The sequence below is a fragment of the Artemia sp. Qi Xiang Cuo genome, chromosome 1, assembly GCF_049724085.1.
Source record: "Artemia sp. Qi Xiang Cuo chromosome 1, ASM4972408v1, whole genome shotgun sequence".
Lineage (NCBI taxonomy): Eukaryota > Metazoa > Arthropoda > Branchiopoda > Anostraca > Artemiidae > Artemia > Artemia sp. Qi Xiang Cuo.
Genome location: NC_142794.1, coordinates 70,202,043 through 70,228,323, shown reverse-complemented (window position 1 = coordinate 70,228,323; position 26,281 = coordinate 70,202,043). Strand labels below are relative to the sequence as shown.

General features: G+C 36.5%; 1 protein-coding gene across 1 annotated transcript in view; it reads left to right on the top strand.

Moving 5' to 3' along the window:
- Positions 1–26,281, top strand: part of LOC148956667 (histone deacetylase 4-like) — a 221,896-nt gene that overhangs the window by 41,629 nt on the left and 153,986 nt on the right. The window contains 2 exon segments of the mRNA XM_089086609.1: positions 15,006–15,113; positions 18,955–19,101. Coding sequence (XP_088942735.1) covers positions 15,006–15,113; positions 18,955–19,101 — 255 coding nt within the window.

Genomic DNA, 26,281 nt, shown 5'->3' with positions numbered 1-26,281 from the left:
AACTAGTCATTTTCAACTTAGCATAACAAATAAACTATCAAATGGGGATTAATCCATTTATTTTGACAGTGCAAAAACAGGTACAAAAGTCCAGATATTTCGGTCATATATACTGCGACCGTCTTCAGTAGAAATACTCTTTCTAAAGAGTAGAAATACTCTTTCTACTGAAGACGGTGTTTGTATATGTGACCGAAATATCTGGACTTATGTACCTGTTTTTTCACTGTCTAAATAAATGGATTTATCCCCATTTAAAGGTTTATTTGTTCGTCTTAGAACGGCAGTGGGGTCTAAGAAAACAACACCCATTTTAAAGGTGTTATGTCGAAAACTTATGCTAATACACCACGCTGATCCGATGACCATCTTTGTGAACAGAAATTCTCCGTCTTACTCTAGAAAGAGAGGTTTTTTTTACAAGCAATAATAAATATATTTTCTGTTAACCCCTGTTCAGGATGGGCTAAAAAGTTGAAGATGATTTTCGAAAATATTTGATTGTAAATAGAAACGATAAACGTAAACGGACTGGGCATTATATAACTAAGATATCAAATTACTTTAAGTTGTAAATTCATAAGTGAAAAAATCGGTTAATTGAAGAAAATTAATGAAAAAGATCAAGTTATTTAAAGCCCAATGGGTTTTGTGTCTCTCGTTTTCACTTTTATCCGTGGATTCTGGAAAGAAATCTACTTTTTGTTCGTTTCAAAAACGAGTTTATAAGAATTTATTTTTTAATTTTTAGTCTTTCGCTTTTATTGTCACGAAATTGTATTTATTCCTATGGAAAAATGTATACACCTCATATTTCTAACCACTGTACCCTCTAGTTTGCCTAGTTTAATCTCGAATTCTATTTCGAGATTCGAGTGCCTTAAAAATTCGTCTTATCTAAGATTCGAACTGCCCACAGGGACGTCTTCTTACCGCTTCGCTATGAATAATTGATAAAAACGAGTTAAAAAACGAATTGCAATTCGTTAACCCGTCAGTCAGATTGCATCAATTCGGTATTTCTGCTATTTTATAGGCAACAGCTGCATGAGTAGCATGAATGGTTAAAACACACAGCAAACAAGAGTTTTCCACAGACAAAACTTCAATAGCAAATTCAGAAACAGATATTTTCTTTGTGATATAGACATAGATAATTTCGGAGACAACACTGCCTTTCCATGACGATAAATAAAAGTTCAAATAGGGATAAAATCCTTTTAATAGACAGTGATGATGATAACAGTGATAGAAATTCACAAAATATACCAGATATTTCGGTCACATATACAGTGACCGTCATCAGTAGTAAAAACTATAAACTGTAAACTATAAACTATAAAAACTGTAAAAACTATATAGACACTCAGTTATATATTTATGCACAGTAGTTTATACTACTGATGACGGTCACTGTATATGTGACCGAAATATCTGGTATTTTTCTTGTGAATTTCTATCACTGTTATCATCATCACTGTCTATTAAAAGGATTTTATCCCTATTTGAACTTTTATTTATCGTGATATAGACAATGATTGTCTTTGTATCAAAAATGTAAAAATGAAAGAAAGCTTTAATGAATTCGATAACGATTGCAGGTCACAAAACACCACATTATTTGTGTTCTCCAATGTCAATAGTCATGACCTTCTTGTAACTGCTCTAAAAACGAAAATATTGAAAATGAAATATTTCCAATATAAATGAAAAATAAAAATATTATTCAATCCTAGATTGGATTTCACAAAAATAAAAGAAAATAAATAAATAATAAAAATTGAAGAAAGGGTTAAACTGGTTTATGTAGCAAATTTCGCTGCAGATTTTCATCACCGTTTCTTGGAATTAAGTGGACGGCAATACAGAATTAATTAGAATATTAGATTATTCTTTCTCATTGTTAATATAGGCAGTGGAGGAAAATATGCCTGTACAACAATGAATAAATTGAAGACTTTCTGTAATTTATGCGTGTGTAGTCTTCCTCAACCGTTTAGCTGCATCGGTTCAATTGGTTCTCGGAATGCTATCAATTCATATTAATTATAAGTTATGACTACAACAATTAAAAAGTCAACCAGAAACCGAATGCAAAAAACGTCTGAAAAATAAACTGATAAAAATTCAAGAATACTGAGTACTGTATTCTGACGCTGCAATGTTACATCATACCAAAGAGAAGCAATATTTTATATCATGGTTGCAGCAGTAACTGCAACCTAGTAAAGAGTGAACCACAGCCCATAGTAACCAAAAGTTGAAAAACCGCGTGTAAAAAAAATCGCCTAATGAGAAAAAAATTGGCACCTGACATTGAACCAGGAGTGGTAACTATTGTTTCGGTTAATCTTAAAAGTAAATGTTTATTGCCAAATCAAAGAAAAACATGTTTAAAAATGTAAAAACGAGCAATAATCAATGAAGAAAAACATGGGTTCTGTCATATTATTGAAGTCATTGATATCCTCGCCGGTGAAAGACTGTTATGAACCTTATAGATTAATCTTCAATTTTCTTCAGGCCACTTATGGAATCTTCTGCTCCGAAGAGAGCATCTTGAATTTGGGGGGTTACATTTGTTTTTTAAGTAAAGCGCAAGTTTCTAGAATTCTACAAGCATCGAAACATGTCACGGGTCAGTTTCTTTGAGCTATTTTTTTAGCTATATCTTGCGTAATCTGTGAAGCAGTATTTTATGTACGTTATTAATCTGTGAAACAGTATTTTAAGTTTCAATTTTGTTCTCTACGTCCGTAAAAACTTTGTTTTTTAGCTTTTTTCTTTTATAATTAATACAGACCCGCGAAGCTCTGTCGAGAGCATGTATTCAGCAGAAAAGTTAAAAAACGGATGAGCTTCTGGCATGGATGGAATTAGAGCAAAAATGATGAAGTATTCAGCAAGAACATTCTTCTCTGCGTGGCTTGCTCTTTTCAATAAGATATGGAATATTGGGAAATTCCTCGTGAATGAAGCAAGGAGATATTGTTGAAAACCATCAAAACGGGAGACGCAATGTTGTGTGATAAATGGAGAGGTATAAACCCTATGTCATTGCTATGCAAACTATTGGATTCTATTATTTTGCAGCGGTTACGAGATGGACTAGATATGCATCTGCGAGAAACTGGTGACCATGACTACATTCTTATACGAAGAGACTGAGTGTGTTTTTTTTTATAAATAGACTATACTATTAATACAATATACACAATCCTTTTTTAATGCGTGTTTTTAAATTCTTCTTCTTTTCTTTCTTTTATCCTGTGGTAGTTACACCATACTGATGTATCCTGGGTGTCCTGGTATACTGATGTAATTCCTTTCCTCGTTTCCTATTCCTTTCCGTTTTCTAGAAAATGAATTTGTTACCTTCCTATATTTATCACATAGTCTTCCTGCATTTTCTTTCACTACTCCATCTTTTCTAACATTAAACTACTCATATAAAATCTCAGTAAAAAAAAAAAAAAAAAGAATATTCCTACCGTTATCAAATACATTACCTCTGTGTTTCATAGCCACCATACTCTACTATTTTTTTGGTCTTAAGAGTGCTGTCATAAGACCAAGAATGGTACAAACAGATTTATCAAGACCAAGTCTGGTGTCTGTCAGGGATGTGAGCTTTCCCCGTTTCTTGTTGTAGTTATAATGGACTACATGTTAAGACAAAACTCTGGATATGGCCTAACAGTAAGCTGTAATTAACTCGCCTATTTAAAATTCATGGGTGACGTAGTCTTTCTAGAACATTCTAAACAAAGTTTACTGCAGCAAATTGACACAGTTGTTGAAAATTCAGAAAATGTCAGGCTAACCATCGATGTTGACAAATTAAAGAGCATGCCCATTACAAGCTCGCTGATTGTTCTGCATTGCAAAAATGTAATCTAGAAAGATTCAAGTAGTTCAAATACTTGAATAGCCGCTTCGACTCTGATGGTGAAATAATGACAGACATTTAACGCATAATTCAACCTGAATTTTTGATAGATTAGAGCCGATTTGAAGAAGCAGCAAACATTCCCTTGGACTAAAGTTACGTCTCTTCAGCAGCAATATGCTCTCCATACTCCTCTACGCTAGTGATTTCTGAAAAATGCACCAACAGCTTGAAAAGAGAATTTTTGGATCTAAATGTGTGCTTATAATGTAGTTAAGAATATGTATTGTATAGTATAATTTATTATACGATTAGTGTATTTTGTGCATTACATGAATAGACTTATTCATGGCCTAAAAAAAAAAGCTTGGACGGTCTTTTTCTTTTTCAAACTTATAGTGTTAGCCTAATCCTCATTTTTAAGGAATACCCGTGAAATGTTCCACAGTAAGAGTCAATCAGCGTTTCTTCTTTAGTTTTCTACATGTTCAGCAAATAAATCAGGACAACTTGAAGTTAATTATCATATGGTTTTTTTCTAATGTTGTTTATATTATTTCAAAATAATTTTCTGGTTTCTTTTATAACCTTATTCATGGAAAAGTCAGCAATTAGTTGGCTTTAAGCAAGGATTTGTAGTACGCGCTATGAATACAAATGTCGGAATTTATCTCATAGTTATAGTGTAGAGAAGAGTCTAATTATATTTGATTGTTGTGTTTTATGCTTACAAAATTTTCTTCTGGCACTAAATTTTGTTGAAAAGTTATCCGTCGGTAAGCCTATCGACATAATGAAACGAACGGGTCGAAAAAATAAAAAATAAACAGGGGTGGGTCCCGAAATGCGATTGTGGAAATTATATATACTTATAGTTATTTTGACGCTTGTTAGAGGACTTTAGAAAATAAGTGGAAGCATTTCTGGTGCTTATGTATTATACCGCCAACACTCAAAAAGTGAAGTTAGATTAATCGTAATGAAAAATACCAAAACATGATAAAATATATAATACTTTAGAAACAAATTTGGGCTGTATATTTGCACATTAGGGGGGAGTTGTGGGGGAAACCTAATTCTCACCCCTAATGTGCAAAAATATAGCCCAAATTATATAATTCCAATATATTCTGTCACCCGCCACTTGTTTACCACTGAGCGTAAGCTAATCGTTTCTTAATACAGACAGATAAAAACGGTTTCTTCTCGAGTTTTACACAGCGTTAACTTGAGAGTTGGCGGTATCATGGTTACAGCGGCAGCTGCAACCTACTAAAGAGCGAATCACAGCCCATAGTAACCAAAAGTCAAAAAACTGTTTTTAAAAATTGTCTTCTGAAACTGATTGAGGAATGATGACAAGTATTTCCTTTCATCTTAAAAGTAAAATTTTAGTGCGAAACGAAATTTATGGCTATTTCGAAAAAAAGCCTAAACCCCCTCTAAAATGGCGTCAGATGAAAATGAAAAGTGTACCGTAGGAATCATCAGGGTCGAAAACCTAAACAGGGGAAATTACAGCCCCCTCTCCTTGAACAACAAGGAAAATCACTTTTTGCATGGGTAGCACAGATCTGTCTCCTTTTTTTTTTTTTTTTTTTGCAGGCCTAGCGGGCGACCAGAACATCATAGAGAGATGATTAATGGCTCATTCAAAAGCTATTTTGCATACCTACGCGCTTTTTTTTTAATAATTTTGGTATATACTTTTGGTATCGTGTCTCAAGTGGAAAATCTGGAGCTATTGGACTAGCCGAATTTATAAGATTGATATTTAATGGCTCATTTGAAAGCTATTGCTCATATATACGTGTTTTTTTGTCGTTTTTTATATCAGTTTTGCCATTCGTAAGTTTGATATAGCACTGAAAACAACACTTTTGGTGCCACTTCTTAAGTGGAAAAGCTCTGAAGTACAGTTTTATAGTCCTATTAAAAAGTGCTATTGTAATAGTCATATTCCAGAACCCTTAACTGGAGGTTTACAAGAACCCCTGCCGTATACTGCCCCTCCCAGCCCTCTTAGTAAGTTTCATAAATCGTCTGTTCATCAGTTAGCTACTGGAACATTAAAAGGCTACCACACCATCGTAGATAGATGTTTAATGGCTCAATTAAAAGCTATTGCTTGTATTTACTAGGTTTTTGCAAATTATACCATCTATTAGATTAGATTTTTTTCGTATGCTATGCCCCGACCAACGATTCCGACGACGTAACCAAGGAAGAGTTCTACTCTGCTCTGTCCAGATGTCTGTCAACAGTTCCCCCCCCCAAGTTGTCACTGTTCTTCTCGGTGACTTCAATGCTACAGTGCGAGATGATATGGGTGTTTGGCGTGGCGCAATTGGACCTGTATCCCCCGACCCACTGTACGATAACGACCTTTGCCTACTCGAACTGTGCCGATCCCATGAACTTGTGATCGCAAGCACCTACTTTCAACGTAAGACTATCCACCAGTACACGTGGTATAGTAACGACGGTCGCACAAAGAAGATGATTGACTACGTCATTATTTCTAAACGCTGGAGATCACCGCTGAAGAACCGCAGAACTTACAGATCAGCAGAGCTCGGAAATACAGATCTCAGGCTTGTGTGTGCTGATTTCAAGCTTCGCTTCCATGCAAAGCGATTGGAAAGAAAACCAGTAGTAACGGTTACTGGGCAACTAAAAGAGCGAGACACTTTCCAGAAGTATAGTGTTGAGATATCAAATCACTTTGAAATCCTTGGCACGCTAAGCAGTAGCGAATACGTCTGGAAGTAATTTAAATCACAGACCATCAAAGGAGCACAGCTGATGTTTGGCAATCGAAGCTTCCCGAAGAAATCGTGGCTAACTGATGAAACACTGCAGGTCATAGAGCAAAGGCGGAGGACAAGACTTCTTGGGGACATTGCCACCTATCGAAGGCTCAATGGAGTGCGGAACAGACTTATTCACCGAGACCGAACTCAGTTTGTTGTAAGGAAAGCCGATGAAATCGAACTAGCAGCAAAAAAGAAAGACATGGGTAACCTGTTCAAGCACCTCCGCCATCTCACAGAAAATAAAACACCAGCATTGGGACCCGTCCTCTCCAGGGATGGGACACTTCCCTCTGATGAGGGTTCTTGTCTCGAGCGGTGGAAGGACCACTTCTGCTCACTCCTGAACAGCACTAGCCCGTCTATGCCTCCTACTGATAGTCCCAGCCAACCTGGCAGTCCAAGATCCGAAGCAGATGCTCCTCCAGACGAGCCTTTCAGCCCCTCGGAAATTGGAAATGCAGTAAAAAGGCTCAAGAACAATAAAGCTGCCGGTATCTGTGGCCTGAGTACGGAGCTGCTAAAATATGCAGGTCCTGTTATGCTCCTGTTTCTCCACACCCTGTTCTCTACAATCTGGCAAATCGAGATAATTCCCGAAGATTGGCGGAAGGGTGTCATTATCCCTTTATGGAAGAGGAAAGGCTCTAGAAGCGACTGCTCGAACTACCGTGGAATAACCCTACTGGTTGTCCCGGGAAAACTTTTCTCAATGGTCCTGCTAGATCGATGTCGAAATATCATTCGTAAAATCCGGCGACCGGAGCAAGCTGGTTTCATGTCGGACCGTTCAACCATCGAGTTACGATCCGACAAATCATAGAAAAAGCCACGGAGTTCAGACAAAAAGCTTTTTTTTTTACCTTCGTCGACGTCCGTGCTGCGTTCGACTCAGTGGACCGAGAAGCTCTTTGGCGGATTCTAGAATCGACAGGCCTCCCTGAGAAATACTGCAGACTCTTCAAAGCTCTACACCATGGGACGGAGAGCTGTGTTCTAGTGAACGGCCGGCGCAGCCCGTTCTTCCAAATCACGACAGAAGTGCGCCAAGGATGTGCAGTGGCCCCAGAGCTCTTCAATGTCATCATAGACTACGTTATGACAAGGACTACTTCACGTCTCAGCTTTGGACTCAAGTTTGGAGATCGTGGCATTACAGATGCTGATTTTGCAGAGGACTTGGCCATTCTTGAGGACTCCATGGAGCAGTTGCTGGAAGCGCTTCGAATCCTACGAGAAGAGGCTGCAAAAGTAGGGCTGCAGATAAACTGGACTAAAACGAAAATTATGGCCATAGACTCATCCTCTCCTGCTGCCAATCCTTCAGTTAGCCTGGATAGCACCACTAGCATCGAAGTTGTCCAAAGGTTCACCTACCTGGGCTTCATAATTTCTTCAGATGGCTCACTTCTTTCTGAACTACAATCGAGAATATCCAATTCGTCTTCTGCCATGGGCAGACTGAACCGTCACCTCTGGCGAAAACCAAACATCAGTCGTACAACGAAGCTGCGGATTTTCAACACCCTCGTCGGCTCTGTAATGCTCTATGGAGCTGAGACGTGGCAAGCTTCAGCCGCAACCCTCAAGGCAATTGATGTTTTTCAGTCGAAGAGCCTGAGGAGGCTCGAAGGTCTACAATGGTTCGACTTCGTCAGCAATGAGAAGCTGTTGCAGCTCACCAAGCAGTCTCGGTTTTCGATCCAAGCAGCTGAGCGAACATTACGATGGTTCGGACACCTACTCCAAATGCCTCCACACATACTTGCGAAAACGATCCATGACTTCGACCCTGTCAAAGCCGGTTGGAAGCGACCTCGCGGCCGACCGAAAAACGATTGTCCGACAGCCTGTCCGAGTTCCTGACGATGGCAAATATCAGGTTGAGTGATGTGCAAACGCTTGCCATGGACCGAAGTGGATGGAGGAGGCAGACGTCACTCTCTACGCCGAGCAGCGCCCGGCAGGAGACATAAGTCAAAGTAAAGTAAGTAAGTCATTAGATTACACATATTTCAATGTTAATTTGTTTCTGGGGAAAATTTGCAATGAACTGTTTGTCATGGTTGAAGCATTAGCTGCAACCTAGTAAAGAGCGAACCACAGCCCATAATAACTAACAGTTAAAAAACGTTAAAATCGTTTTTTTTTTCTTCTTTTTCCAGGCCTAGCGGATTACTAGGACATCACAGAGAGATGCTTAAGAGCTCATTCAAAAGCTATTTCTTATATGTACGTGGTTTATATAAAGTCTGCCATCTGCAAGTGTCATATGACACGAAAAAAGGCGCTTTTTATGTCGTTTCTCAAGGGCTGGGGCTTGCGGGCTACCAGAGCATCTAAGATAGATATTTGATGGCTCATATGAAAAATATTGCTTATATCTACGCTCTTCCTATAAATTCCACCATCTGCAAGTTTCAAGGGACACTAAAAACGGCACTTTTGGTGCCATGTCTCAAGTGGAAAAGCTGGGGCTAGTGGAACTTTTTAGAGTGATGTTTAATGGCTCATTTGAAAACTTTTGCTCATATCTACGTGCTTTTTATTAACTCTACCATTCATACATACGTGAGATCTAGCTCTGAAAACAACACTTTTGGTGCCACTTCTTAAGTGGGAAATCTCGGAAATATAAAACGGTATCATTGTAATAATTATGGTCCAAACCCTTGACTGGAGGTATGTTCCTCCATATTTTCCTCCTCCAGGCCCCCTTAATTAGATACGCAATTAAATTCCTGCAAACACCAATCTATTAAATTACATTATTAGAGGCGTGGTTCAGTCAGTACAGCGCTGGACTTCAAATTAGATTATCATTCGTTGGATTCCAGCTTGGATTTTTGCTTTTCAATCATGGTTTGTCCCTTCTTATGAAGAAAGATCTTAAAAGTAAAAGAATGTTGCAAAAAAAATTAACTAAAACTAAAAACTTTTCAACTAAAAACCTATTAAAAATTAAGCTTTAATGGTCAACAGTTTTGAATTGAACCTTCAAACTTCACTCTGCGATGAAGCCTGTGTACTAGTTCTAACGGTGGTAATTGAGGGGAAGGGACGTCTTTGTCCCCTAAGTTTTTTTTGCTCCTGCCTAATTTTTGAAAAACGCCTTTTTTGGTCATTGCATTGGAAAAGGCAGTTTTTTCATTAAAAAAAAATGGGGGAAACAATCGAAAGTGCACTTTGTGGGAACGTGCTATCAAGTCAAATTTATAAAAAGTGATTAGGTATAAATATAAATTTTTAACTGAGCCCAAACAGCTCTCTTTTGCTGCAGCAGCCTTCTAGTTTCTGCTATTCAGTAGGTGATTTATAAGGCCATGTCTTCATTATTGCTTTTTCAGGTGAAATCGGCCGAGTAAAAACAGCTTTTTGCTCATCGAAAAACAAACGTTCCTGAAAAAACATGTATTGTTTTGTGAAGTATGGATAATGAACTTTATGTTGTAGACTGAAAGTTTTTCGTAGCTGTCAAGGTTGTTTGCAGTATTTTCTACGGGTGTCTCATCTCCCCTTCAGTGATAATTAGAAATTATGTTAGAAATAAGTTTTCAAATGAAAATAAGGAGTACATTAAAACTTAAAACGAACATACATTATTCCGTATAAATAAAAAGATCATGGCAGCGTTGATTCTACACTAAATTTTAATCAAAACGAACAAAGATTAATTTAAAAAAAAAACTATTGCTCCACAAGTTTTTCTTAGGAAAGTAAAGAGCGAAGTTGAAACTCAAAACGGACAAAAATTATTGCTATATATATCAATAAAACTAGTACGAATAAACCAACTAATTATGTTTTCCTATGCTTTTGGTATTATAGAAAACTAGCGGTTTGCTGAGAACACGAAATAATATAGGAGTTTTGGTAAAGTAAAAGCAAACCAATTAAGGGCATTTTTTTTACAGAATAAAAATATTATCAATCCCTTTTAGGATCAATCCTTTTTAAGATAAAGCAACAATCCATTTTAAGATTGTTGCTTTAATTTTATGTTTAATTTGGTATCACTTCTGCACAATGGCTCAGTTCACAATGACTGGCTCTCGTGTTGGTTCTAAAAAGGACATGTCATGATTAGTTTGTACAAGTTCGAAGCATATTTCTTGATCTATTCGTAACAGTGGTCTATTCGTAACAGGTTGGGTGGAATTATTTACTGGTTTTTTAACACAATTAGTTAACTCATTTCTAATTAAATGTGTGTACAGGCCATTAAGAAAATATTCCCCAAGATCTCTATTTAAAGAAATATTACTGTCTATCTTTATTTTAATTTCTATTGCCTCTCGAACAACCTGTTTTATGCCTAAATCATTGCTAATAAGGCAAGTTTCTTCAAAAAGCATTTTTGTGACTGCTTAAAGCAGAATCAAAAGAAATATTTGTACTATTAGAATTTAAAGCTTTAGTTATGTCATCTTTGTGTTGTTGTAGGCGTTTTTCTAAATTTTGATGGGTTCTACTAACATAAAAAGGCCACATTCACATGGTATTTGATAAACCCCTCTTTGGCGAGTAACTGGGGTTATATCTTTACCAGAATTTAAGAAATTCATGATTTTAAAATTATTTATAATACGACATAAAAATTATTTTGTGCTCAAACTTTTTTTAAGCTTGTTGTGACTTTTGGAATATATGGAAGGTAAATTATGTTTGAGGGCTTGACGGGAACTTCACATTGCAAAAGACCCTTCATTTTACGGGAGTGTCTTGCCAATCTTCGGCTAATTGTATTGTTAATAAAGACAATAGGATAACCGTTTCCAAAAAGTATGTCTCTAATAAAATTTAGTTCATCTGTGATGTAAGATTCAGATCAAATGATTAGGGCACGGTCAACAAGAGATGTAACAACGCCTCTTTTAAGTTGTGGGGGGTGATTGAATTTAAAATGCAGATATCTATTATTTTGTGTGGGTTTTCTGTAAATAGTAGCTCTTGCTAAGCTATGGAAATAGATGATTAGTAAAGTCAAAGTAAAGTCAATTTATCAATGTTACGAATAATTAAAACATCCAGAAACGGTAATTTATTTGCATTTTTAATTTCTAAGGTAAATTGTAAATTTTAGTCATATGTATTAAGGTGATCTAGAAAGCCCTTAAGTTCACTTTCCCTACAATTCCAAAGCGATATTACATCATCCATGTAACACCCCCAATAGATATGTTTTAAAAAATATGAATTTAAGGTCCAATTTTCAAGGTTTTCTGCATTAATGTTCGTTAATAACCCGGATAGCGGCGCACCCATAGGGAGACCATTTTTTGTTGATAAAAAGAATTACGGAACTGAAAATACATTGAATACTTATTACAAATTTTGACTAGGGACATTAAAACCTCACAATCTATTACCTATCAAAAGTTACGTACCTGAAAAATTTGCCTTATTTTCGAAAAAAAGGGAAAAGTCATAGAATCAGATTCAGCGTATCAGAGAACCCTACTTTAGAAGTTTCAAGCTACTATCTGCAAAAAAGTGGAATTGTGTAGGCTACTGTTTGCCAGAAGAATGATCACGGATGCGTGTTATTTACTTTTTTTTCCTTTTATTTCTTGTTTATTTTTTTTAGGGGTGATCATATCGATCCAGTGGTCCTAGAATATCGCGGGAGGGCTTATTCGAACGGAAAAAAAAGTTGTAGTGTCCTTTTTAAGTGACCAAAAAATGGAGGGCAACTAGGCCCGCTCCTACGCTCATTTTTTCCCCAGTCACCTGATCAAAATTCTGAGATAGCTGTTTTGTTCAGCATGGTCGAAAAATACCATAATTATGCCTTTGAAGATGACTTAATCCCCTACAGTCCCCGGGGGAAGGTCTGCAAGTTATGAATTTTGCCCAATGTTTACATATAGCCTAGTACAGGTTATTGGGAAGTGTACAGAAGTTTTAGGGGGGAATTTTTTCTTGTAGTCGGGGGGGGGCGGGGTTACGTCTTAGGATCTTTACATGGAGGAAGTTTTCATGGGGGAAGGGGTATTGCTATGAAGGGGCGCTGGATTTCCCAGCATTATTGAAAAAACGATCAGAAATTAAATAAATAAAAAAACATTTTTTCAACTCTAAGTAAGGAGCAACATCAAAATTTAAAACGAACGGAAATTATTATGTATATGATTGGGTTCGCCCTCTAGTCATTACCTAGCTCTTTACGCTGAAGTTTTTTTTTACTTTCATCAGAGCAATTTATTCTAATTAACGACCTTTGTGATTAAGGGTTTATTCTTAAAGAATTGGAACAAAATTTGAACTTTAGCGTAAAGATCAAGTATTGACTCAAGGGCGAACTCCCTAATATACGTTATAAAATTATACGAATATATAAGTTCGTTAGGTAAGTTAATTCGTAAGTTACGTCAGAACAAAATTTCGTGAAAGCCATTTAGCAGAAAAAAAAGTAAGATTAATATGCAAATTTCGTTTTAATTATTCATGCAGGGTGAGCTAAAATCAAAACTGCATTAACTCAAAAACGTTCAGAAATTAAATAAAATAAAACATGTTTTTTAACTGAAAGTAAGGAGCGACATTAAAACTTATAGCGAACAGAAATTATTCTGTATATGAAAGGGGTTGTCCCCTCCTCAACGCCTCGCTCTTTACGCTAAAGTTTGACTCTGTCTCTCAACTTTATATTTTAAAACAATAAAAAACTTTAGCGTAAAGAGTGAGGCGTTGAGGAGGTGACAGCCCCTTTTATATACGACATAATTTCTGTTCGTTTGAAGTTTTAATGTCGCTCCTTACTTTCAGTTAAAAAAAACTTGTTTTTGTTTTATTTAATAATACATAAGAACCGAATTTCTTGACTTTTTTTTAGGCGCGATAAATTTTAAAAGATATTATTCACGTTGATGGAATAATGGGGGGAGAGGTTGCAAACGTCAAACTTCACCTTTAGTTCCATAATCCGCATTTGATTATTCCAATAGAATGCATAAACGGCTATATCTGCTTATAGGGGTTTGTGGGACTCGTTCCGAGTAATGCCTAAGAACACCCTCTCTAACTAAAATCTTGTGATAAACTTGCCAGGATATGGAACAGTATGGATATTTGGGACAAGAGAATACGTTTTTTTGCTCAAAATCCCAGTTCTTGGAAAGTCTTCAAAATTTTTGTATGTTTGAAACTTTTCAAGCTCTAAAAATACTGAAAATCTATTTTCTTTCAAGCTATTGTTGCACATTACATTGGCATAACTGTGTCAAAACGTGGTCTGGATTATTTTCCAAGTTAAGAATGTCCTTGAAAAATTTCTTCGTGGAAATCTCCCCGCAGACCCCGCGTCCCTGCCGAAAATTTCCTCCGGTAATTCCCCTCTGTAAAATCTTTTCCGAATGTAAAATTGAGCAGCCAAATAGAAATTAGACACATAAAAAGAACGAAGAAAAGTGTGTAATTGTACATAAGCTATTATGAAGGAGGGGTAGTGGATCATTTAAAGATGGGTGGGGATGCCAGATGCTTAAAAGAGCGAATGCCCAAATTTTCTGAATCTCCAAGACCCTTCGGGTAAATATAGGAAGGGTAATGGGGGGTGGTTGCTTTAGGAATTAATCTCTTATCTTCCTTCATTTAGACTAAGTCTCAATAAGGTGCTGCAGGGCAGGGTCGTATCCAGTATTTTTGGTCAGAGTGGGGGGGGCTAACACAAAAAATAACTCATCCAAATTTGTGTATATGTATTTTGTTACGTTTTTACGAGTCAGATAAACATTTGGGGGGGGGTCGGAGGGTTCGAACACCCCTAACTTCCCTGGATACGGCCTTGCTGTAGGGTGATACCTCCCTTCATATTGCAAAAAAAAAGTTTCAGGCATTTATTTTAAAGCTTCATTTAGCTAACCCAACTTTCTTCATCTTTCATAATATTGTGTGCAATCATGTGTAAGTTCCCAATATGTATTATAGAGGAAGAGTGGTAGATCATTTTGTTGGCAGGGGGAGGGCAGCTGCCTCAGAGAGTACATTTTAATGCCAAAACATCCTAACTCTCATTGAGCCTTCAGATGATAGAATTAGTTCTGGGAAAGGGAGAGGGAGGTAAAAATTGATGTCTAATCCCTATTGATTTTCGGGAATATTTCTGTTTTTCACCTTTCTGTTTCTTCTTATGCTCTGAACTTCGTTTTCATAATCCACTTAACACCACACAAGTTCAAATTTAGTGCACAACCTTAAACAATGTGAACGATTTCATTTGGAATAATAATTTGAGGTTAGACCCTCTATATCATATATCAAATGTTTACTATCGTGGTTAGTTTAAGTCGTTCTATTTCTAGCTAAAACATCAGCAGCATATACAACAGCAGATACTCCTGCAACAGTTCCAAGCCCAGCAGCAACAGCTCGCCGAACAACACGAAAAGCAGCTCCAGCTTCACATGCGGGTAAACTATTCTATGGTTTAATCATTGATGGTCTAGGTTCTTATCATCTAGAAATAACATGTTCCATTGTGGGTTCTCCCAGGAGTTTAGGGTGAGGTAGGATTGAGTTAAAAACTAAAGACTTGGTTTGGCAGCACGATTATTATCCATGATCACATTACCAAGTCCAGGTTTTAGACATCTTTGGTAAGAGTTTTCTCACAACCCATCAACTAGTAGCAATTCTCAAAAATACTATGCAGGCATAAATTGAAGTGTTTTTCATAGAAATTGCAGATACATGGTTTTGGTCGTCTCCAGCGATATGCCAATAAGAAGCTCTGGATAGTTCTAACAGCAATTTTCCCTAAATACAAGTCAAACTTGTATTTTTGAACCAGGGTAGTTGATGAAGTAACTTTTGAGAAAACCAGAAACACCAAGGAACAGCTTTGCAACATTTGCAAGTAGTTTGTATTAGTGTCCAAATGAGGCAAATTTAAGTAATGGCTTAAATTAGTCCACCTCTGATACTCTACGACTACTTGTTCGGTACGATCATACCTAGTAAAATAAATAAGATAAAATAAAATAAAACTTGCATCTCTGACCATTTATCTAGTAAATAATACGAAATTTCCTATTCAGTTGATACGAGTCTAAACCTTCACTTTAGGGGTTTCATAGATCAGAAACTTGGTGACGTAATCTTCATCAATATCACGCCCCTATTTGCTGGGGTATCCCCCCATTGGTCAAGAATTTTTGGAACTGTTCTTCTGCTACTAGCTTTTGATAAGTTACTTTAAAATTAAAGTGGGACAAATCGCAAGAATATCAAATATCTTTAAAACCAAATTCTGTTCGATTGTTGAAAATGCCAACAAATTTTGAATTGAATTACGATGTACTATTCTCAGCCCTGAATCACTATTTATGACTCCATGCTCCAAATTACTGCTACTATTTGATTTTTTCGACCGTAAAATATAATTTTTAATCAGAGATAAATGTCTGCCACAAAAAGTACATAAACGTATTAACAGCTTATAAACAAAATTTCTTTGAAACACTATATTTTTTCTTACCGTCTTCGCAATTTTTTTTCTATGATTTTTTTTTTTTTGGTATAATTTTTGGCTGTCCTGGATGGTTCCATGAAAACTACCCAATTCAACTTAACCCCATTTGACTCATCTCCGTTCAACTGAACCTTCGTACATCTCAACTCACATGAGACTCAGTCCCGGTTTAATTCAATCCTATCAAGCTCAATCCCGTGCACTTGAACCGTGTTCAATTCATCCCCTTGCAACTCAAGCCCTGTTGAACTCAGTCCATTCCAACTCAACCCTCATGCAACCCAACCCATATTCAGTTCAACCCCTTTTAAGTTATCTCACATGTAACTCAACCCCATTCATCTTAACTACTCAAATTAATCCAGTTAGTCGGAACCTTTTATTCAACTCAGCACCCATTCATCTTGACCCTCATTCAACTTAACCATCGTTCAATTCAATCCTATTTAGCTTATCTCTCATGCAACTCAACACTTAGCCTACATTACACTCAGCCTCCTGGAAACTGGCCCCTACAGTTCAATTTAATACATCCTTATTCACAACTCCCATTCAAATCTAACCTCATTAAGTAAAGTTGATAAAAAGCAGAGGTGAAGGAGGAAGCAATATAGTGTTTAAAAAAGGAGGGGGAAGGATATTGAATTTAAGTGTACATAAAGCAGGAAACTCGCATTGGAAGACATTTTTGAAATTAACTGCAGTTTCTGCTTAAAATGTTTTTTAAAGACTTCATCGCTTCAGTTTAGGACTCAGTAACTTTTGTTGCCTGCAGTTGGATTTTACATTGTTCCTTCTGTTTTTATGCAATACATTTTTAGAACTTTTGTGTGAAGAGAGAGAGAGAGAGAGAGAGAGAGAGAGAGAGAGAGAGAGAGAGAGAGAGAGAGAGAGAGAGAGAGAGAGAGAGAGAGAGAGAGAGAGAGAGAGAGAGAGAGAGAGAGAGAGAGAGAGAGAGAGAGAGAGAGAGAGAAGAGGAGGGAGGGGGGGGGGTCCTTAGAGCGATCTTCTGGTGTCTCGTCCTTCCATGCAGGTGGAGTAGAGGGTTACATCTCAGGTATTAGAGTTAGTAATGGTTTAGTGTTGAGTTTTTTTATTCTTTGGGCGCATCTAATAAACTGTATACTACGTACGATTGAAAATTGTCATATAACCTTCAATCTGTGAAAAATAAAAGAGTAGTGGTGCTAATTGAATAAAATATAGGGGAAGGGGGCAAGAATTTTAAATTTTGTTAATGGAGGGTTAAATACGGTGTTTTCAAAATCTAGAGAAAGGGAAGTAATTTTCCGATTTTTTAACGAAGATACAGATAAGGTATCCTCTCCAAATCGGCGTCACTGTAAAAGAGGTCCCTAACTCCCCACTAGATTGCATTTAAAATTGTTAGCTTGACTGTGTCCTATAAGTTCACTCATAAGCACGATTCCCAGTGTCTTTTGGATAGTCTCGTTTCTAAATTACCAAGGACATCAAAATGAAAACATTCTTGTCCCCTGGCTCCATCTTAGACAGGGGCGTCGTTTGTGGGGGGGGGGGGGTCAGCCCCCCAAATAATATGAAGGAAAACATAATTATGTATCCCATGCCCCTTGAAAATCCGGATATGGACTTCTCTTGCCTCCCCCATAAAAATACTAGAGATTTGCCCCTGATCTTAGGTCTATTTATTCCTGAAAACTGGGATTTTCTTCTATTTTATTTTGGTTAATATACAATTATTAAGATCTTTTTCATTTTGTAAAAGCTCTCCTTAAAGACCACACTGAATGGTGAAAGAAACAAGCGGAAAATTATCCTGTTTACACCAAAAGCCGAATCGAACACTTATACAGCCCAATTTACGTACATCACAGAGTCAAGTTTTTCCATAATCGATCGGGCGGTACTGCGGTTTGCTATGGAAGAAATATAGACTAGTGAGATTATGTCAAAATTAAATAAGAAAAGTGGTGTTTTTCGAACCAGAAGAATAAAAAAGCAAGATATGTCATCAGTCAACTAAAGTAATAAATATAACAAAATCTGATAGCCTAATTGATCTTACTAAGAAGATTCTGCTGTAGGCCAGTCAATTAACTAATATTTTGAAGTGTTTAATCTTGAGAAATTTAAATAATAAATACCTTAATCCATAGCTTAGATTTTTTACTATTTAATGATAAATACGCTTCTTTTCAATTCTTTTTTGCGAACAACATGCTAGGGTAATATCCTTGCTTAGTTTTAATCATTCAGTTACTCTCTTTTTGTTTTGTTTTTGTGTTTGTGTTTTTTTTTATCGATTTTACCGCCAATTAATGGCAAAGTCTTTCTTATGCTACAGTAATCAGGAAAGTTACGCTTTGTTGATCTGCATGATGGGATTTTTTTTCGCTTGTTTTGTGTTGATTTTTCATACACATTCTTTGTTTTTAAACTTGGCGTCCGTGAAGTGCTAAAACTGCATAGCAGCATCGAACATCTATTACATTAAAAATTGAGTTCCCTGGTTTTTCCATCTTTTTAAGACGTTTATGGTTGTGTTAGTTTCCACCTACCAGTTTAAAGGATCAGATTTTATTTTTAATGTCCTTGGTACTTAAAGGCAATTAGCCTCAATGACCGGCAACAGGTGAGTTCGCACAAGATCTTGAACCTTAAGGAGTTACTATGGACTTGTCTGATTACTTATCTGTTGTTTGGTGTAAACTTATAATTGAATGTTATGTTTCCATAATTTTGTATTATCTTCAGGCAATTGATTTTTTCACAATGTAATACACATATTGCTTATTTAGGAGTACTTGGAACAGCAAAAGCGCTTAGAAGATGAAGTAAGGGTAGACAAGGAGCGAAAAGACAAAGAAAGGCTGGAGCAAATTAAGAAGAAGGAGAAGCATGAACAGAGTGCTGTCGCCTCCTCTGAAGTCAAACAGAAGTTACAGGTAATGGGTATCATTTGATCATATGGGTTTCATACATAAAAGATTATTTGGCATGTGACTATTCTCATATATATGTCTAAAAACTTCCGTGAACTTTGGCTTTCAAATATCTTGTACCAAAGTATGGATTATCGTTTTTTTTTTTTTGGTTTTTTTATTTTTAGTCAAACCATTGATCTGATATTCAGGAGAAGGAGAAAGTGTGGGTGAATTTTTAGATATAGCTTTCTAAAGGCTTTTTTTATGGCAAAAAGACTTTACTGAATAAGTGTTTGCAGAGGTCCCCCATCTTCACCATCATCTTATTCATTCAAAAAAAGTTGAACTAGAATATGTAAATCTTGCCTTAAGATGGAACAGTAGGTGAAATACTAGTGGGAAGCTAGCTATTTTTTATGTTTCTGGACAACGGAATTTGGTTATGTGTAGAAAAAAATATTGTTAAAGTTATCAGTCAATAACACGAGACAGGGTTCCTTCTCGACAAGGTATGTAAGATTTGAGCGATTTAGATTTGGTTTGAAAATAGTTGTGGGGTTTTTTATTCACCAAAATTAAGATCTAGTCTTGACAAATTTTAATATGTCATATAGCTAAATCTCTCATTTATTTGCGAATTTTCTGTAACTTGAATTATTCTAATGTCCGATTATGTGGTTTTGTCTTACAGAAATATACCGATAGCATTGCTTGGCAGAATCACGAAAAAGAAATTTTTTGGAAGATTAATAAACAGTACATTGCGTTCCTTAATAAATCGATTTACCCTTAGCTGTTACCCCCCTCCACATAATGCCCAACGGTTTCCACCCATAGAAGGACATGCAGTTCTTTTCTTTTTGGATTGTATTGTTATTGCATCGGATATAACTATAGATAGTTAATAATAATTATCATAGCTGAAAAAAAATTTTCACCATCCAGAGGCTGTTTTCAAGAAGTTGTATTGCCGTTGCTGTTGCTACTGCTATTACTACTAACAACTCTCTATAGTATCAAGTCGCCTAAGACTAACATAGGTGTACACACACCCCCTTCATTCCAATCTATTCAAAGCTTTACTCAAAAGGAATTTCAAATGTAAAAGAATCGTCATTTGACACTGGTTCAGGAATGGTAACTATTATCTATGTTAAAGTTAAAAGTGAAAAATAATGAACAAAGAAAATTTACGGGAATTCCAGAAAAGAACTTGAGTACACAAGAACTTGCCATAAATGTAATACGTGTTAGTTTAATACAAATATGCATGAGAAGTGTCGTGTTGTAAACCCTTGAGTATTCTTCCTTCTCTTTTAAATGTCAAAAGAGTCATGTAGTTTTTTTGTTTAGTTTTATACATAGCTTGTTCTGCTGTAAACCAGTTTGACGATATCCTCAAAGGCAACGACTTCTTTTATCAATCCATTTATTTATAGTATTTCTATTGATATTTTCTTGGTGGAAACAAACCCAGCAATTAATTCCAGCCTGTACTTTTATTTGGTGCATAAAATGTAAATTTAAATGTGTCCACCTATTTAGACGCGGTTGCCCAAAAGAAATCGGTCCTGTTAAAAAAAGAGTATGAAACAAGTTGCCATTTTGAACTCGAGCCAGGCTATTTATGTATTTACATCTTCTCCGGAGGTCAGTGCTATACAAGCCCCCATTAGCCAACAGAGTCATTATTTATACATGATGGTCATCTTTGGTCTATTTTTATCAGAAAAACACAATTTAATAAGTTTTTTGGCTGTTTCAAAATTAATGAAGTTTTAGGGCAGCACCAAATTTCTGTTTTCTGTAGGGCAGCACCAAATTTCTGTAGGGCAGCACCAAACTCCAAAGGTCGAACCCATTGAATTGTCCAAATAAATAAGCCACACACACGTTACCTTTTTTTTAATTTGGTGTCCATCACTACCAAAATCTACATAACTGGATAGGAAGGTCTTTTTCATTTGAATTCCCGATTTTCTCAATTTTTTTTACAATATTAATCACTGTGTAAGTTTCTACTTAACCGAATCAAACAATCAGTTTCATCGTCTTTGTCCGGTATATTTTAAAGCACATAATGTATATTTTTCCCAGGTTTGAGCTAGATGCACCGTATTACGCCATTGACTTTGCCGTATTAATTGTTGAATCCTGAAATATGGTTGGATATTCCCTTTTTGATTCGTTCAAGTTGTGGTTGTCGAAAAGAAATAATGTTGTGTTAAAAAGAGTATAAAATAAATCGCCATTTTACACCCGTGTCAATTCAGAGGCTGTCAAGTTTCATCGTCTCTTGCGCAAAAAAAAATAACAAAATAAGTTATACTTATATTGTTATATATAAGTGTTTTATACCAATATAATATATATTATACACTAATGTAAGCATATACCAATGTATATTATATACCAAATTGAAACCAAATTATTTCGGCTCATACTGCGATTATATATATATATATATATATATATATATATATATATATATATATACATATATATATATATATACCTATTTAGAATTTTTCCTATTTTAAAATGGCTTTTTAAAATCTGATCTCGCTAGAAGCGTAAGAAACCCAACAAGTTTTTAAACATCTGCTGTTATTCTGCTTTCATCACACTGTCTGGTAGGTCTTTCCCCCTTTGGCCTGTCTATAAAATGAAAGTACTGGTTGCAATGTTAAGCAAAAATTTAAGGGAAATGGGAACTTCCTGGGAGGGTATAAAGAGGGAGGCTTTGAATAGATTAGGATGAAGAAAGAGCTTGCTTAGCTGTGTTGGCCTCAAGTTGCTTGGTGCTTCAGTGAGTTTTTGCCTATTGTCTATTTGCCTATTTGCCTATTGTGTTGCAGGGGCAATACTTTTTTTCCTTCTTTTTTCTGCTAATTCTACGGTTTCCGCTTGTTAGTACAGGAAAATGAGCTCCAAAAAGAGGACGATCCGAAACAAATTGCAACAGAAATGATTTTTACACCATCTTGTAGAGAGAAAAAAAACTGAACAACATATCCATTTTCGCATATTCTGAGTCGACTCAAAATAACCGTATTTTGGCTTTTAAAGCTATTTTTTTCCGTTATTCGAATAAAAATCGCAATTTTCGTGGACATCAGTTTTTCTTGAAGTGAAGTATGATTCTAACCCAAAATAACATGGCGAGACCGAAAACGAAGTCGGATTTAGCGTAAGAAGCATCATACAAAAAGTAACTGTATTTTTTCGACTTTTTTCGCCTAAAAAATAAAATTTTCGTTGTAGCCTGATTTTCTTGAATGAAAGTGTGGTTCTGACGTAGAATCACGAGCTGAGACCGAAAATAGAATCAAATAGTTTGTTCACTGAACCAGAAAAAAAAATCGTAATGATTAATGAATGATCTACATTTTTTTTAGAAAATAATTAGGGAAAGTGAATTACGAACTGAACTAGTTTTCAGCGGTCAGTATCGTAAATTACACTTAAAACACTCTTCGTATACTATTTAGGGTCAACCCATAGTGTCTAATCTTAACAGTCTATTAAATAGAATCAATCTTATAAAAAATACAAAATAGAGAATCAGATTCCAACTAGTTTCACAACTTCTTCATTTGGAATGGATTCACGACTAGGGTTCTAGGTTATCTTCATCAATGTTGCTGTCGATTTTTGGAGAGTTGGAACACATTGTTCCCTTGCAGGTTCTGCATGCTGAAGTACAAACTAAGCCGTTTTTAAAGCAGCTACACCTCGTTGAACTACACTGTACACGACAGGAGCACTTCACGATCTTTAGGAGCATACGCGGGGCTGGTGGGAATTCAGTTGTTAATGGGTACAGGAAGTCATCTTTATTCTTCCATCCCTATTCATCGGCTTTCAGTTCCGGACGAGGCTCCCCGGTCCATACCTGAACTTGATAAAAAACTCTATAGCTATGAAACTTGGCTGCATCAGAAGTTGGTGGCAGATGTTCTGGGTGAACAAAAGAGTTTGCCGTTGTCACTTTCTTTTCAAAAACTTCTCTGCGGAGTTTTTTTTCAAGTTCCCTCCTTTCGACGAACCGTATATGATCAGCAGGGCGTCTTCACCAGCATTCTTGATTTCCTCCTTCGAAGCGGACTTCTGCATGAACACTGCAGCTGCTGTTCGGAAATCATTGTCTTCTATCAGCCTCTTCAGTGCAAGACCTTTTCCCACTCCGTGGATTCGCGAAGTAGAGTCACAGCCTAGCAGGGCGTGAGCAAAAAGGATCAGATGACAAGTATCTTGTCCCAGCATCTCTTTCAGGGTGTGTATGTCCCATATTCGGGGAGCTTTATTCGACTTTGGCTCAGGTAGTAAGAATAGATTCTTGCTTGACAAGTCACAGTGGTAGCATAAGAGAACCAATAGATCGGCATGGTCCCCAACTACGGTAGTGTCGTGATACCATGAAGAGGCAACAGCACCTTCCACAATCGGGACATATGCGTCACCTGATGCCTGGGAGACAGAGACACCATTTGCACGGAGATGATCAGCCAAAGCGCAGATAAACCTGGCTTTGTTTTTCTTGCAAGATAAGAACTCTTCTTTCTTCACCTTGAGCTGTATATCTGCTGCGAAGAAGATCTCACGGCCAACTGTACGACTCCTCTGCGAGTGAGCCATGTCTTTTATGGAAGCCCCACTATCGTAGCCGTCGAAAACGATAGTGGCAGAAGGGTACTTTCCTGTCACGTAAGTTGCATAATGGTCTAGAATCTCCAGATATCTTTAATTTTTTGTCCATGGTATCCTGTGCAGCAGAGCTCCTTCGTCTAGGATATATCGAGTGCCTGCGGGGAGGGAAATTTTTAAATCACTGAGTGATGAACGTGATGATTTTCATTTTTATTGCATTACTTAGCCTTCGAAGTGTCTTATACTAGTGCCTAGTTCAGGTATTTTTACGAACAACCGATCATTTGTTGAATAACAAGTGCCGATTGATTGTCTTTACAAAAATTACCGCAACGCATATTGATGATAGTGGAACTTTTTTGTTTTGCACCAGACACCCAATCTAACTTCATTTTCTGTCTCAGCTTGTCATTCTGCATCAGAATCATACTTCATTTCAAGAAAAATGGTCGGATACTAAGGTTATATTTTTTTTCGGAAACCGTATAGAAAAATCGCATTAAAAGTCAAAAAACGGTTATTTTGCGTCGACTCAGAATATTCGAAAATGAATATGATGTTCAGTTTTTTTTTCTCTACAAGATGGTGTAAGAATCATTTCTGTTGTAATTGGTTTTCGGGTCAAACCTCCATTTGCCTGTACTATGTTGCTAGAAAGTGGTAAGGGTCTGGCCTCTGCAGTTTTTACGCAATTTGTGGACCTCAGGCCTTATTGATGAGTATGATATTACATTTTGGAAAGCAGCATACAATTCTTGCCTAGGGCCAAAAAGGATGGTTTTCGCTAGTGTCTGACCCAGAACCTACAGTGCGTGAGTTGAAGTGTAGTTTTAGAGGTCATGTCGGAGATGCCTATCTGAAGCTATGCAGCCAAGCTTTCTTTTCACTGACCAATGTTTCGCTTTGACTGGAGAGCTCCGTTCTAGCAGGCAAGCAGACATGCGCCAGTTTCAAACCAGCTTTATAGTACTAACTATATTTAATAGAATCATATTGCAAGTTTTAATCCGTCCGTGATTCCGGAATTTCTACAATGTACTGCTACTAGTCATTTATTTTCTTAATTTATATTGAGTTTATCATTTTTACGGAGAGTAATCGACGGCGACGAAACAAAACCAAAGCTATGGGTTAGATACTAGTCTTAATTTACTTAAGTCTATTTGATTTCGGTACAATTAAGGGTAATGGACATAAATAAATTTATGCTTCAACTAGCTGCATAGTTTTTGCTTACGATGCATTCAAGGGTACATTACATATGCATTTAGGATTAAACCAGCTGCAAATTCGATATGTGTTTAAGGCTGTTCCCGGGATTTATGGCCAAAGTGTTGTTCCTGCAATACTTTTGTTGACGAAGCCGACAAAAAAGTTGCTGCAGTTATTCAAATTGCTTAGGTAGCGTAAATATAATTTTGATCTCCTGTGGAGGTCAGTACCATTAAAGCGTTACACATGCCCACACTAACCAACAGAGCTATTGCTTAAACTTGTGCTAGCAAAAGTCCTAGTAAAATTTTAGCTTAAAAATGCTAGTCAAAATTTAGCTTAAAAAGTTCGGGAGTTGAGTGGACAGCAGCTTTTCTCATATGCAAGATAATATATGTTCGTTTAAGTTTTATTGTCGCTCTTTACTGTCACTTGAAAAAAGTGTTTTTTTTATTTATTTAATTGTATTAGCACAAATAACTTCTTTTATTGTCCGGATATATATAAAGAAGAAAAAACGACAACACTAGTTGTCTAAATAAGGATTCAAATCTGCAGGAGTTACATCCTATGTGTTTCCTTCCTAATAAAATTTGAACTTCAACACATATCTTCTAGGAACTATCGTAAAGAATTAGTTTCAGAGAGATCTACCATGTGTTTTCTAACTAGATGTAAAGACAGCTTGTTTCTCAGCAAAATTTCTAAATGCTTTGAAAAAGAAGCAGAGCCCCTCCTTAATACGCTAACCTCCAATTGTATGGTAAACCAAAAAGATAAGATGTGAAACAGAATCAACCTATTTATTCAGAGGGGTAGAATTTAGGTTTTTTTTAAAAAAATGATAGGGGGACTGTTCTTGGTTTGATAAAAGTTGTTTTGCTGAAAGGGAAAAAATGTTGCACTGATGCCCCAAACCGCCCGCATATGCCCTTGTAGTATTAATGGACAATACCTGGGAACAAACTAGTTCTACCCTTTGAGACATTAGGCTCTCAAACTCTGTTGTCGAAATTTAACCGCTTCTCTTGCATAATTGTGACGCAAAAATCTACTAAGAACACGAGTCATGTATAGCTTTTGGCTTTTAATTGACAGGATTGACTGTCCTTTGGGTATGATTCTTTTAAACTGTTTTTCCCCAACTTTTTATTTCACTACTCCTTTTTAAAGCTGAATTTTCCTGCTAAATCAATTTACAAAACTGGCTCATGACACCATTTGAAATGGTGTGGTTAGATTGTATGTGAATTTGAATCTGCTCTAGATGACGAATAATGTCGTTCAGAAGCCATAAATTTGCTATATCCCGCCTTATCTCTGGGAAACATCTGTTGTA